The 14,534-nt window shown below is 34.5% G+C and overlaps 1 protein-coding gene across 1 annotated transcript; it reads left to right on the top strand.

Moving 5' to 3' along the window:
- Positions 1 to 7,920: 7,920 nt before the first annotated feature.
- LOC111809026 (histone-lysine N-methyltransferase ATXR6) lies at positions 7,921 to 10,322 on the top strand. Its single transcript, XM_023695341.2, has 6 exons — positions 7,921 to 8,292; positions 8,654 to 8,734; positions 8,845 to 9,074; positions 9,454 to 9,554; positions 9,638 to 9,850; positions 9,985 to 10,322. The coding sequence occupies exons 1-6, from the start codon at positions 8,049 to 8,051 to the stop codon at positions 10,142 to 10,144; spliced, it is 1,029 nt and encodes a 342-aa protein (XP_023551109.2). The 5' UTR covers positions 7,921 to 8,048; the 3' UTR covers positions 10,145 to 10,322.
- Positions 10,323 to 14,534: the final 4,212 nt, after the last annotated feature.

The raw sequence follows: 14,534 nt of genomic DNA, 5'->3' as shown, positions 1-14,534 counted from the left end.
TTTTCAACTCACAATTCTCAATTGTTTATAGAAAATAAATGGTAGTTTGCATATGATAAAAAGAAAATAAGAAGAAAATTAAATAATAAAAAAAAATTAAAATACAAGTAATATTGTTGAGATTGTTTATTATTTGTTTTAGATATGTCGGATAATTGATGACCAAAAATAAAATATTGGGTTTCTTTTAAATTTTTTATAAATTATATTTAATTAATTAAGTAAAATGTGATTGTAAATTAGAATTAGTATTATTAGCGTATTGTTATACAATTTAAATAATTAATCAGTAAAAAAAATATTTTTACATTGAAACATGAACTAAAAGTAATATTAAAATGAAATAATTTAATTTAATTACTAAAAATGATTAAATAAGTATAAATTAATTAAAAATATGAACAATAAATAATTATATTACAACTAAAAAATATTATTGCATAAGTTAATTGTTTTCAATCCAAATAATATTTTAAATCAAATTAATTAATTAATTAATTATAAAATAATAATATTAATTAATTAATTAGGTTATATTTTTACCCTTCCCTTCATCGATAATACTGTTTTTGAATTTAAAAAGGTGAAAGGTGTCAGCTGAGAAATGGGGCGGCGGCGGCCAATAAGATGGAAGCCGGCTGTATATCATGTGGGAGGAGGAGGACACGTGGGAGAAAGGTATTGGGCGGTGATGAACTTGCGGCATTCAACCGGGGAGCGTAACGTGTAATTGACGCGACGTGGAGAATAATTATTGTTTCAAAAACGTGGGTCCCACTCTGTCAATCACTTCATCATCCATCACCGTTCATTCCACTTTCCTCACGTGCATCTTAGTTCCCGCACGTGCACACCACTCTCACCTTCTCTTCCCCCTTCCATTCAAATCAATTTAGACTATTTATTATATATTTTTTAAAACATATAACTTTTTACATATATATATATATATATAATTTTTTAAAATCTAATTTCAAAATAAATGCGAAATAGATAATAAATAATTAAAATAAATTATAGAAATTGACACGATAATTAATGGGTAATTTATTAGGAATGCATAATTATCATCGAAAAAAATATGGTTAAAATTATTTACGTAATCAATTTTTACACGATTTGAATCGTAATTCTTCGATATGGGCCCATAAAATTTAAGTGGGCCCACACCCACTAACATGAGGGCCCAAAAGAATTTAAATAATAATTTTTAAATAAATAAATAAGACTTTTGGCTGACCATTTAAGTATTGAGCTAGAAGCTTCCCACATGAGCCAAGCACTTGTGTGGGTGTGGAATTTAAAAAATAATAATAATAATTAAAAAAGAGAAAGGTTATTTAATAATTAATAATAAATTTAATTTCACATCTTCCATAGAATCATTTTCTGCCTAACAACTCATCTTTATTTTAAATTTTAATAACCAACTGACCAATACCATTGAAGCTTAGTGCTATGATGACCCATCTTTGAAAACAATGGCCAAATTCTTTCTTAATTAATAAATTAAATTCCATTCAAGTTGTGATAAATAAATAAATTATTTATTATTAATATTTTGTGGGTGCTTATGGTTTTGTGCATTCAACCAAACTTCATCTACTCTTTTGCTTATTTTTAAATGATTAATGGTTAGGGAAAATTATATTAATTGTGAGAACAAAAAGCCATTAACTAAGGTTGTTTTGTCCCCTAAATTGGACATGTGAAATGAATGAGGCTTTTTAAAGCTAAGCATCAATCAATTTTATGTGCTTAAAACAAATTTGAGAGAAAGTTCTTAAATGATGGGAATGCACTCGTCGTTTTCGTAAAGGTGTGATTCGATAACATTGTATGTACCATATGAATATATCTGTCTGTGGCTCGAATAGTGTTTAGAGGTTACTACTTTTTGACATAAAATAAAAACGGATTGTTGTAATTTATACAGTAATTTACAAGAAGTTTTGAAGAAAGTTGGGAGATTCCACGTTAGTTGGTGAGGGGAACAAAACACTCTTTACAAGTACGTGGAAACCTTTTCCTAGCAAATGCTTTTTAAAAACTTTGAGGGAATGCTTAAAAGAGAAAGTCAAAAGAGGATAATATCGACCAGCGGTGAGCTTGGAATGTTATAATTAGTATCAGAACCAAAGATCGGGCGGTATGCCTGTGAGGACACTGAACACCAAAAAAGGGTGGATTGTGAGATCCTATATCGATTGGAGAGAAGAACGAGTGCCAGCAAGGATGCTGGCCCCGAATGGGATAGATTCATAATTTATTTGCAAACTTTATTTATTATTTTAATTCCAGAACTTCTAACAAAAGGGTGGGAAGTTACTCGTCAAAATCATTTTAACTTCCTTTTTTAGTGAACATTTGATTTTAGTGAACATTTGATTTTAGTGAACATTTGATTTTAGTGAACATTTGAAGGGTAGTGGGGAGCAACTTAACAATCATCACCACTAACTTATTTTAGTGGACGTTTTGGAAGCTTATTTTGCTGAGAGACTATGAATACCCACAAGTTACTGCGTCAAAAAAAATGAGATTTTTTAGGGATGAAATTGAGTACTAAAGTTGAGGCTATTTTAGTATAATCCTTATCATTTTCAAATCAATTTTTGTGGTAGATTGCATCCAAGCCATTCACAAGTTTGATTATGGAGTGAATGAATTTAAAACAAGGTTCGAAATTTTGCTTTTAGATCTTAATCCATAATCTAATTCTAGCTTTTATCTCTGTGTTGATTTGAATTTTGTACAAAGAAGTGTTAATTTCTTTTCGAAGGATTCTTGTTTCAACAAGAGGTTGTATAATTGGGTTGATGATTAGGATTCTCTTAATCACTTACAAGACTCAAGATAGGGATTCAAGGTTATGTTGTGGCCCATGCCTCTTCTCACTATGCCATGCTCTAGTATCATCATTCTTATGGACATGCACCAACAAAAGGGTAAACACACAACTGTTGTTCAGACCATTCTACTTCCCTAAGGAAAACAAGGAAATTCGAGAGGTTTTCATCCAGATCTGATAGACATGTGGGCATTTTTTACTTTAAGGTCGAGTTGTAGTCCAGGATAGAGCTTTAAACCCCAAGTACCATCGTAATCACTGAGGGGAGTGCCTTGCTAGAACAATTGGATGTTTCGGCATCGCGTAGTAGACTGTCCACACAAGAAGAATCTAGAGGATAACCGTCTAGTCGAGAATTACTTGAGGGGTCGAGGAGTCCAACAACAGTAGGGGCGTGGTGTAGCTCATGCAACCACGGCCAAGAGAGATAATAAGCTCAACATTGTGGTGACGGGTACATTACCCGTTTTTGGACATTTGACATTCACGTTATTTGATTCTAGTTCAATGCGCTCCTTCAATTTCGAGAGATTTGTTGAGCAAGCATACCTAAAACTAGAAACTTTAGAGTACACACTTACAATATCCACACCTGGGGAGAAACGGCTGATGGCTACCCACAGAGTTAAGGAAGGTAGTGTAACAGAGTTCGGATGGGACTTGGATGCTACTTTAATTGTTCTGTGCATACAAGACTTCAATGTCATCCTGCGAAGGATTGGCGGGAGAGAATTGTGTCTTATTGATTGGGAAACTACATGGTAACCTTCATAGGAGAGCTTTGTGTACAGTAAATTACATCCAAAGGTACCTCGAGAGTTGTCACAGTCGTGAAGATCAAGAAATTAATTCGCAAAGGTGCTTCGGCATTCCTAGCCAATGTGATAGTTGACTGTAGAGTTAAGAGTTACGTTGACAATTTCTTCGGTCCCCATGGTTAGAGAGTTCGAAGATGCCTTCTTTGAAGAGTTGTTTGGGCTGCCTCCGGTCAGAGAAGTCGACTTTGGGATTTACTTAGAATGAGGTATCGCACCGATCTCTAAAGCACCTTACGAAACGACATCCACAAAACTCAAGGAATTGATGGAGCAACATCAAGAAATTTTAGATAAGGGTTTCATTTGACCTATTGTCTCGCTGTGGGTAGCTCCTATGTTGTTCATGGAGAAGAAGAATGGAACTTACAATTGTGTATAGGCTGCATGGAGTTGAATAAGGTCACTATTAAGAACAATTATCTATATTGCATTACTGACGACCTATTTGATCAATTACAAGGTGCAACAATGTTCTCTAAGATTGACCTAAGTTCGGTGTATCATCAATTGAGGATCACATAGGAGGACATATCCAAGATGGCTTTTAGGAGTTGCTATGCACACTATGAGTTTATATTGATGTCATTCAGTCTTACCAATGCGTCAACGATGTTCATGAAACTCATGAACAGGGTGTTTAAGGAGTATCTCAATGCATTTATCATTGTGGTTATCGATGACATCTTGGTGTACTCTAAAGATTTAGATAGAGCATGAAGATCACGTAAAGATGGAACTGACAATCTCGTGGTATATAGAGATGCCTCGAAAAAGAGACTAGGGTGTATACTTATGCAGAATGGAAAAGTAATTGCCCACGATTACGAACACAATTACATATCATAAGAGCCTATAAAGTATCTGTTCAATTACAAGAATTTGAATAGGAGATAGAGAGTTAGTGAAATATTATGGCATGGAGATTTTGTAACGGCCCAAGCCCACCGTTAACAAATATTGTCCATCTTTGGGCTTTATCTTTCGCTTTCGGGCTTCCCCTCAAGGTTTTTAAAATGCATCTACTAGGGTACTAGGGAGAAGTTTTCACTTGTAAACAATGTTTTGTTCCTCTCTCCAAACAATGTAGGATCTCATAATCCACCCCCTTCAGGGTCCGACGTTCTCTCTGACACTCGTTCCTCTCTCCAATCAATGTTCATTCACAATCCACCCTCTCCTCAGGGCCCAGTATCCTCGTCGGTACACCACCTAGTGTCTGACTCTGATACCATTTGTAACAACCCAAGCGCATTATTGATACTGTCCTCTTTGAGCTTTCCCTCTCGGACTTCCCCTCAAGATTTGTAAAACGCATCTGTTTGGGAAAAGTTTCCACACCTAAAAATAATTCTTTGTTCCCCTCTCCCACCAATGTGGGATCTCACATCATGCAAGAAAAGCTAATATTGTGGTGGATGCCTTGAATAGGAAAATAGTCCACATATCTGTGTTGATCACCCGGCAGAGGGAATTACACAACGAGATTTAGAGGGTCGGTACCAAAGTGGTGGTCAGCGGTGTCACCGTGCAGTTAGCACAGTTGACAATCCAACCTACCCTCATAAAGTATATCGTAGATACACAAACACCCAATACACACTTTTGCAAGGTCTGGGTACAATGTGTTATTATGGCAGGCTCATTTGTATGTGCCTAGAGGAGATATTGAAGGAGATCTAAGACTTGAAGGGTAGTCAGAAGGTATATCAAGACTCGAAGGGTAGTCAGAGAGTAGCAAGAATTGCTTGTCTAGAGCCTAAAGGAAAAGCTAGTAGATACCCATTAAGTCAAGGATGCGATATGAGTTTACAACTAGATTGCTTATTAGGTATAAATTTTATACTCACCCTTTCTTTTATTGGTTTTCTTTAGGTGATTGATGTCACTAGTCGAGACAAAGGATGCATGGGAGCTCTATAGCCACAGAGGGTATCAACCCGAGGTGTCTAGACTGTCTACATATAATAGAATGTTTTACTTCGAAATTCATGTATTCCAATCTCATTCCCTATTTTGAAAACAGTCTTCAAAAGTGACAACTAGATTAAGAATATTAAAAGAAAACAAGTTTAAATTGGCTTCTCTCGATCCTTATCGTCTTAAATATTATCGTTGACAACTAGATTAAGAATATATTATGGAATATTTAAAATTAAAATAGAGAAAAAATGACCATTGAAGGAGTTTAGGTTATAGAATATAGCCAAAGAATAAAAAGATAATAAAGAGGAGTTTGGTTTGGTCTTCAAAAGTGAATCTAATTCCAAAACATAGTGCTTTTAAATTGCATGAAAGTGATAGAGAATATATATGGATTATTATTGATTATAATCTTTGAATTAAATTCCTCAACTTTGACTCTTTTAATTTTGAATAAAAAAAATTTGCACTTGGTTGACTGCTAAAGAATTTAAAATAAAAATTCTTTGGCACCGTCTGCAATGTGTTCTAAGCAGCATCGACATTCATTGAGCATTCTGCGTGGATTAGCTATGGTTTACGTCGGCTAAAGACTCCTCGATCCCATTTTTAGAAAAAAAAAAATCATAATTAGTGTTTTTATTTGTACTTCGGAATGTTCGAGTAAGAAACAAATACGGTATCAAACTCATTAACCTACCATTATTAGGATCGACCTATAATGACTTTCTAAGTACTGTTTTTTTCATTAAAAAAAAATCATTTGGAACAAGTTTTAGGTTGGATCAATATTCATCTTTTAATTTTTTAAAATTGTGTTTTTTTCTTTTATTTACACTAAATTTTTAACCAAATTTCACAAATTAAAATATTTTATATATATAAAGATTATTAATTAAAAAGAAACAAGAAGATGACAAATAAAATAATTAAAGTAGGAATTCACCTTTTGATGGCTTCATTTTGTTTCATAGTACACTTCAAATTTGTCACTTCCTCAATTTTGCAAAACTCATTAATTTTTACTCATATAAAAACCAACAAATATGCTGACGAAAAATATCAACGGGTTTGATATGACTTTTTACCATCGTTCGACTTTTGCTTATATTCAATATATAATGATGTAAGCTAACTTTGGTTGGTTAATCCAATCAGTTCATAGATGGTCGGCAAATATGTTGGTTTTAGTGATAATCTTGCACGTGTTTTAAGTGTATCTCATGAATGGATTTAAAAAACTTTGTGACTTGACTCAAATATTCTAATTTTAAATAATTATTACACTAAATTATTTTTTGAACAAGTCTAAATATTTGTTGATTTGTTTTTAGTGAATATTTATTATACATAGGTAACAACTTAAGCCTACCGTTAATAGATATTGTTCGTTTTGGCCCTTACGTATCGTCGTCAGTCTCACAGTATTAAAACGTGTCTGGCTGGCGGAGATACCTAACGGGCCAAAACGGACAATATGTGTTAGTAGTGGGCTTGAGCTGTTACAAATGGTATCAAAGATAGACAACGGGCGGTGTGCTAGCGAGGACACTAGCCCTCAAGGGAGGTAGATTGTGAGATCCGCATTAGTTTAGAGGTAATGAAGGGTGTGAAAACGTCTCCCAAGTAGATGTGTTTTAAAATCGTGAGGCTAACGACGATACGTAACAGGCCAAAGCATACAATATCTACTAGCGGTGGGTTTGGGTTGTTACAACATGAGTTTGGGTTGTTATACACACGAGACATAGATCACTTGTGTAGAAGACCTAAGAAAAATGTTTCCTTTGATGATGAAAGTAAGTCATAAGGAGGACCAGTTCTTTGCCCTAGAGTTCGAAACGATCAATAACTTTATGATCAATCTAACTTGCTTATTTTCGTTACTTATAACCAAATTAATGACCTGTAAAGAGAAGATCAACGCTCTCGTATGTTGGAGATCGTAGAAAATGAGAGAATAGTTTCACTCAAATTCAACCTTTTCAACCCGAAAAGTTTCTATATATCTGATGACGTACTAGAAAACCCTAAAACGCTTAAGCCTTTACAATAAAAAAAAAAAAAAAAAGTCACAAATGTCCACCAAATTACATTGGGCCTTAAGAAAGACTTATTGGGCCTTAAGAAAGACTTAATGGGCCTTAAGAAGGACTTATTGGGCCTTAGATCCTATCCGTTACCAAAAATATTCACTTTTAGAGGGTATTCGGCCCATTTGTGAGCCCATGAAGCTGAAACCCATTTGGAGCCCAGCGGGTGTTTAAGGCCCATAGGGTTTATGAAAGAGAGAGAGAGAGAGAAGACAACTGTCGCTTTGGTAATGGCGCTGAGTTTTGCCGGGAAACGAAAAAGCGCGCGCAATGCCCTAATTGGCTCTTCAAATACCCATTTCTAACACAATCTCAACATCCAGCCGATTTCTCCTTCTCCCAATCCGAATCCATCCATCCGCCAAAATGATGCAGAAACGAAGAACTCTCGCTCTGAAACCCTCAAGCCGCCATGATTTTGCGTCAGATCACGAGGAATACGACGACGTTTCCTGTCAGAAATGCGGCTCCGGCGACTCTCCGGCTGAGCTTCTTCTCTGCGACAAATGTGATAGAGGGTATCATCTCTTTTGTCTTTCGCCCATCCTCGTTTCCGTCCCCAAGGGATCGTGGTTCTGCCCGACTTGCTCCAACCACAAGAAGCTCCAATGTATGATGTGTTTTTCATCCGTTTGATTTTAATTTATTTTACTCGATCTGGACTCTGGAGTAGGCCTAATTTGTTCGATTTTTTTTTGCATGCGTTGTGGAATTGAAGACACATTGTGTATCTCCTTGTAAATTTTAATTAGTATTATGTGTTATATACGAATTGATTTATTTGTTTCCGAGCGAATCGCATTTAAAATCAAGTTCTTATTTGTTCTGTGTATTGTTCTGGTGGGTTAGGGATTTTCATAACAATTTCCTGTACATTTCTTTCGTTGCTAGTTACCGACTCAAAACAAGTTCAATTATTGATTTTCATTTTTTCTAATCGTTCTTACTCTTACTGTTCTCTTATTTTGCAGCCTTCCCTCTTGTTCAAACTAAAATTGTTGATTTTTTCCGCATCCAACGACCCGTTGACTCTCAAACGGACTTAAACCAAGGTAGAAAAGTCCTACTACTGGAGATTTGAGCTTACCGCCATCCATTTCATGGTTAAGGGTTTCTCTGGATCATGATTGAAATCTTTTTCCCTTGTATTTTGGTTTTTCAGAGAACCGAAAGAAACGAAGACGAACTGGTAGCTTAGTACTTAGTAAAAAGAGAAGAAAGCTCTTGCCATTTAAGCCGACTGCAGATACCGCGAGACGCTTGGAACAAATGGCATCACTGGCAACAGCATTGACGGCTACAGGCACAGATTTCAGTAACGAGCTTACATATATGCGTGGCATGGCACCAAGGTCTGCAAACTGCGCATCTCTTGAGCACGGAGGAATGCAGGTAAAGTTGAAACTCTCAACATCTTTCATAAATGTTAGTTATCATTATTGGCCATTTGTTCAGATATTATCGCTTCTTAGTGGATAACTTTTTAGGGGGTGCCTTTGTTATTAATTGGACGCAATGGAATTTCAAATTATAGAAATGCATAGACCAAATACTACTGTCATAACAATGAATTACTGAAGGTCTTTATTCTTTAAACTATTTAAGGACCATTTTTTTCGTTTACGCTTAGTGAGACGATGATGAGATGGATAAATGTAACGATCAACTACAAAATAAGTTTCTGCCTAACTTTGTAGGATTGTTGTTTTTCAGTGCCAAAATATATGATAATCTTCTATGATGCTGACGTCTTTTGGTTACTGCATTCTAGGTTCTTCCAAAAGAGGACGTTGAAACCTTAAACTTGTGCAAAAGTATGATGGAAAGAGGAGAATGGCCTCCTCTTATGGTTGTTTTTGATCCTCGAGAAGGGTATGTGAATCTGCAGTTTCCTATGTTTTCTTCTTTCTCTTGATAGGATCATCAATTGATTCATACATTATCACAATTCACAGGTTTACTGTGGAGGCTGATAGGTTTATAAAGGACTGGACCATAATTACAGAATATACTGGTGATGTTGATTACTTGAGGAATCGAGAACATGATGATGGGGATAGTATGATGACATTACTGTCTGCGACTAACCGATCTAAAAGCCTCGTCATTTGTCCCGACAAACGTAGTAACATTGCCCGTTTTATTAATGGAATCAACAACCACACACCGTAAGCTCATCCCTCGTTTACTTCGTTTATTATCATACTCTTATGTTTGAGAAGCCTGAGAGGAATAGTTCCCCATTCTATCCTTTTCTTTTCCTTGTTTTCTCCTTTTGATTTGAGGCTGTATCTTAACGCAGGGATGGTAGGAAAAAGCAAAACCTTAAGTGTGTCAGGTTCAATGTAAATGGTGAATGTAGAGTTCTACTGATTGCAAACAGAGATATATCTAAGGGTGAGAGATTGTATTATGACTACAATGGATATGAGCATGAATACCCCACTGAGCACTTCGTGTAACCCTTTACGTTGTAAAACCCACACAATGTCTATAGATTATATAGACACAAGCTGATCGATGAAAGCCTAACTAATTGTCTGGTTAGTTCTCTAATCTTCAAAGTCCAAAACCACATGTTAGTGCAAATGTAATTGTCCAAAAATGTCAAGTGTTTCTTCTTTGATTCAATTGTCCACATGTTCTGGTTTTCTCTCTTGAATGATTTCGATTGTTAAGAACTAAAGATACTGCCCTGAGCTCAAAGAACATATTGCTGGTGAAAGGTCCATAGTATGGGCCGAGTGTTGCAGAATTTCATTCACTCTGGCCTGTCTAGATGTCTTATAGGGACAAGGGTCTTTGTGTTTGTGTTGGAATTCATTGAAGAAAACCAAAACTGTGTTGGAAAGGATGTTGCTTACTTTAAAGGTTAGGTGAAGTAGTTATGGATTGTCAGCTGGGTTTTGCTTAGTCGTGTCAACATTACCATGAACTGATCTTCATTCCTATGCACCAACTAAAGAATCATTTGATGACCTCTTGAAATTCTGGATAATTTGGGTCATCAAATTCCTTTCTCTTTGAGTTCCACTAGAAAGGGATAGATAGCTAATTTTGAAAGATAATTGTATCCCAGATGTGCCTCAGAAGCCTTTTGATTGATTGATTGATTGTTTATAGAGTACTTTGTTTTGTTTTGTTTTGTTTGGTTTTTGTTTTCCTTTGGCAGCCGCTCTCTGCTTGTATCTGTGTGTTTTCCAGAGATCTCTTCCATCAGAACTCAGATCCCTATGAGTCTGCTTTTTGTGTTCATCTTTTGCATTCATTGTTTGATTATGACACAAGCTGATCTTTAAATTCAATGAAAGCCCCTCCTACCCAACTTCACTTCCTTCTTAGATATGTCAACCCATGTCTCTCAAAACCCATAAACTTTGAAGGGTCCTAGCAAAGCGACTGTTATGAGAAATTCGAAATGATTGAATCAGCAAAAAAGAGGGTCGGCCCCATAATATGAGTGAACACCCACTTGTTAGGAATGGGCGCCACGAGACCGACCTTAATCCAGCTAGATTTTATTTATGTGTCTAGGTCAGTGACAACCGAATACTTTTAAGGAAAACCTCCAACGATAATGACATTATATTATTTTAGGAATTCGATCAATGTAGGATTGAGGCATTAATAGTTCATGTTCTATATGGTATCGTTCAAAGTGGATGAGCAGTGGGAGGGCCGAAATAGTGCAGGGAAATGCAGCTATCAAGACCCTAAAGGCAGCACCAGCTTTGTTTGGTGGGAAGCTGTCTGCACCATTCATCAGAACAACACCCATGTTTTCCATTTTGCCATTTATTCTGTCTCTCTTCACTAAGCCGTGGTACTGTATATTGCTTTAGCCATTGGCCCACACTCCCTCTCTCTCTTTTATCAACCCCCTCACAAAATTATGCCATTTTTAGCCATAAAACTCATACCCACATTTCAAATTTTATGGAGCCTCACCTCCCAGTACAGTCATCATAAGTCATGCTTGCACGTGTACGTATTTTCCAACTTCGAAAATGAGTTCACTTACATATAAGAGTTAGAACATCTTAAACGAGTGACAATGATTGCTACAGAGACTTGTAATATTTTTGTTCTGAAAAATATCCATAATAATACATGTGGTAACAGTCAAAGTCGAATCCTAAGAGTAGGGTCGTTACATGATTTATTTATACACAGAAACGAGTGAATCTCACTAGTAATGATTGTGCGAATCTCACTAGTGATGATGCTATCAAGTCATTAAAAATAAGATCATTTTGTCTTTAAAAAAAGATCATTTTGTCTTTAAAAAAAGAGTATAGATAATGAAATGACATCAAATAATTTAAGGAGGTAACTTGTCAAAGCGTTTAATTGATATCATTAGCCAACACAATTTGACCTTTGAAACACAGTTTCACCGAAACAAAAACAAAACAAAACACATCTCCGACATTATGTCTCTTTAATCCACCACTTTTGGCTTCATCATTCTACTTTTACCCACCAAGTTTAGGCTTTAGTGGAATTTATTTTCAATATCCCATTTTAAATTCAATTAATAAATAAAAGCATAATTAATGATTCCACCCACGTTCGACCCCGACATAATTTCATGAACCGTCTTAAAATATTTTCGATTCAAATATAAATGAAGAATTTTTTGGTGACGAGAACGAGTAGCCATTCTCACACTGCACCCGATGAACATCTCTACTTGAATGTATCCAAATATTTTTGTGAGTTTGAAATTTGTGAAATGAGAGCTAAAAGAAATGGTGGAAATTGAGGAATTTTAGTAAAGAAAAGAGTGGTAGGGCATGTTATTTTATATGTCGGCCATCAATGTGGAACAATAATTATTAAAGAACAAACCCAATGCATCAAATAACATTACATGCCACTTTACCATCCAAACGTGTGGCCTTCTTTCACAAACACGCACATCATTCAACTCGTCTTGAAATACGAATCAAGAAGTCTAATATGTAAGTTAACGGGTGAGTAAATTGTAAGGTGTAAGGAAGCTAATGGGTGGAATTCCTTTAAGGCTTGCACCACCAATCAACCTTAATCTTTTGAGAAGGGTTCCGAGTGTGACCATGCTTGTCAAGAATCAAAAGATGGTGAACTATACCTAAGCAGGACAAAGCTAGAGAAAACTTTGATGGAGGCTTACAACAATACTAACGTGTAAATCGTTTAATCTAACTTGGGTATAGCGGTAAAAGACTATTTAAACCGTCTACTAGTTGATTCCCTCTCAAGTTTTCCACAACATAACTAGAGCCCCAAGTGAGCTCTATTGAGTAAACTCAATGATTAGAGGTATCGAGGACACAATGCCCACAACCTTTTCTCAAACTTTCAATAGGTAAGACAACACGACTACTTTATAAGTAGAAGTGGTGATGCGGGTAAATTGAAAGTCGGGTTACATAGCCTAAGTGCATGTTAACCGGAGGTTGGTTGATTAATGAATTTTAAATTTTGTATTTATTATATTCCTCGTCTCATAAATATTAAATACATCCCAAAATTTTCAATTTTTTATGGGATAGATTCCGCCGACATAAAAGTTTAATTTTTTTTTGTTTAATAGTATAATCAATTTTTAATTTTATATCTAATAAATATACGTTTAAGGTAAATCATTTAAAAATCAAGTTGATAATTAAAAAAAATATATAATTTTATTGCTAAGTTGTATGCAAATAATTTTCATTAAATAAATAAAATAATTGTATCTAAATTATGATTTTTATGATTAATTAAACCCATATCATGGAAAATGCAAAACCATGTGCTAGGCAGCTAATATGCAATAATCATAAACCCTAATATATATTTATTATATATTATATTGAATTAATTTGGAAAAAAAAAATATTAAAAAAAGAAAAAGAAAGAGAAGGGAATTAAGTGAAGCCACGTGGCAATCATTTATTTTGCTAACACTTTAAACTTCAACCATTCCCTTTTCCACTTTTCTTTTCCTATTTTTAATTAATTAATTTCTATTTAACAAAAACCCTAAAAAAAATACAAGAATTTTAAATATAGAATTTATATTACAAAAATAATCTAAGAAAATTCAAAAAAATTTATTTATTTTCAATTTCTTAATGGGGTAATTTTTTTTTCTTAATTTCTTTCTCTAAAAATTCATATAAATAAATAAATATATATATATATATAATTATTAATGTCAATACAAAAGTTGATGAAAACATTTTGAAATGATAACCCAAAAGCAAAAAGAGCTTTTTTTTTTTTTTTTTTTTAATTAAGAAAAAATAAGTGGTTGTTTGTAAATTGTTTGGTTAATTGGGAACACGAGTAGGTTTAACTTTTAGACTTTTTTGAAAATTGTATGGCTTTTTAGGGAACACACTAATTTATTGGCTAATAAAAGGTTATAATATCATATATTCTGGTTGTAATTATGAAGATTTATTACCATCATAATAATTATATACTCAACGTGAGGGTATTTTAGGCATTCCTTTAATATGTAGCGTTAGAACTACAAGAAAGTGTGTCGAGCTAATAATTAAAAAAATATAGAGCTTCGAGACAAATTATTCAATTCAAGCTAGTATTTAAAATAATATATATAGTTCGAGACAAATTATTCCATGTTTGTACTTTCCTCCCTAACCACTGTTAAATTCAAAAGAGGTTTATAAATTCGAAATATTTGTCTTAAAAAATATTATTAAAAGAATTAAATAAGGGTAATCAAAAAATACAATTTGAAAATAAAATAAACTGATGTTTTATTCATTATTATTCTAGTCTTCCCGAACAAACCTAACCAACATAACCTAAAAAATTTATGATTGAGTTGGGTTCGGTTCGGTTGGGTTTATAATT

This window comes from Cucurbita pepo, chromosome 13, assembly GCF_057944985.1.
Source record: "Cucurbita pepo subsp. pepo isolate OVF chromosome 13, ASM5794498v1, whole genome shotgun sequence".
In the NCBI taxonomy this organism is placed as follows: Eukaryota; Viridiplantae; Streptophyta; class Magnoliopsida; order Cucurbitales; family Cucurbitaceae; genus Cucurbita; species Cucurbita pepo.
This window is presented reverse-complemented; position numbering and strand designations above follow the sequence as displayed.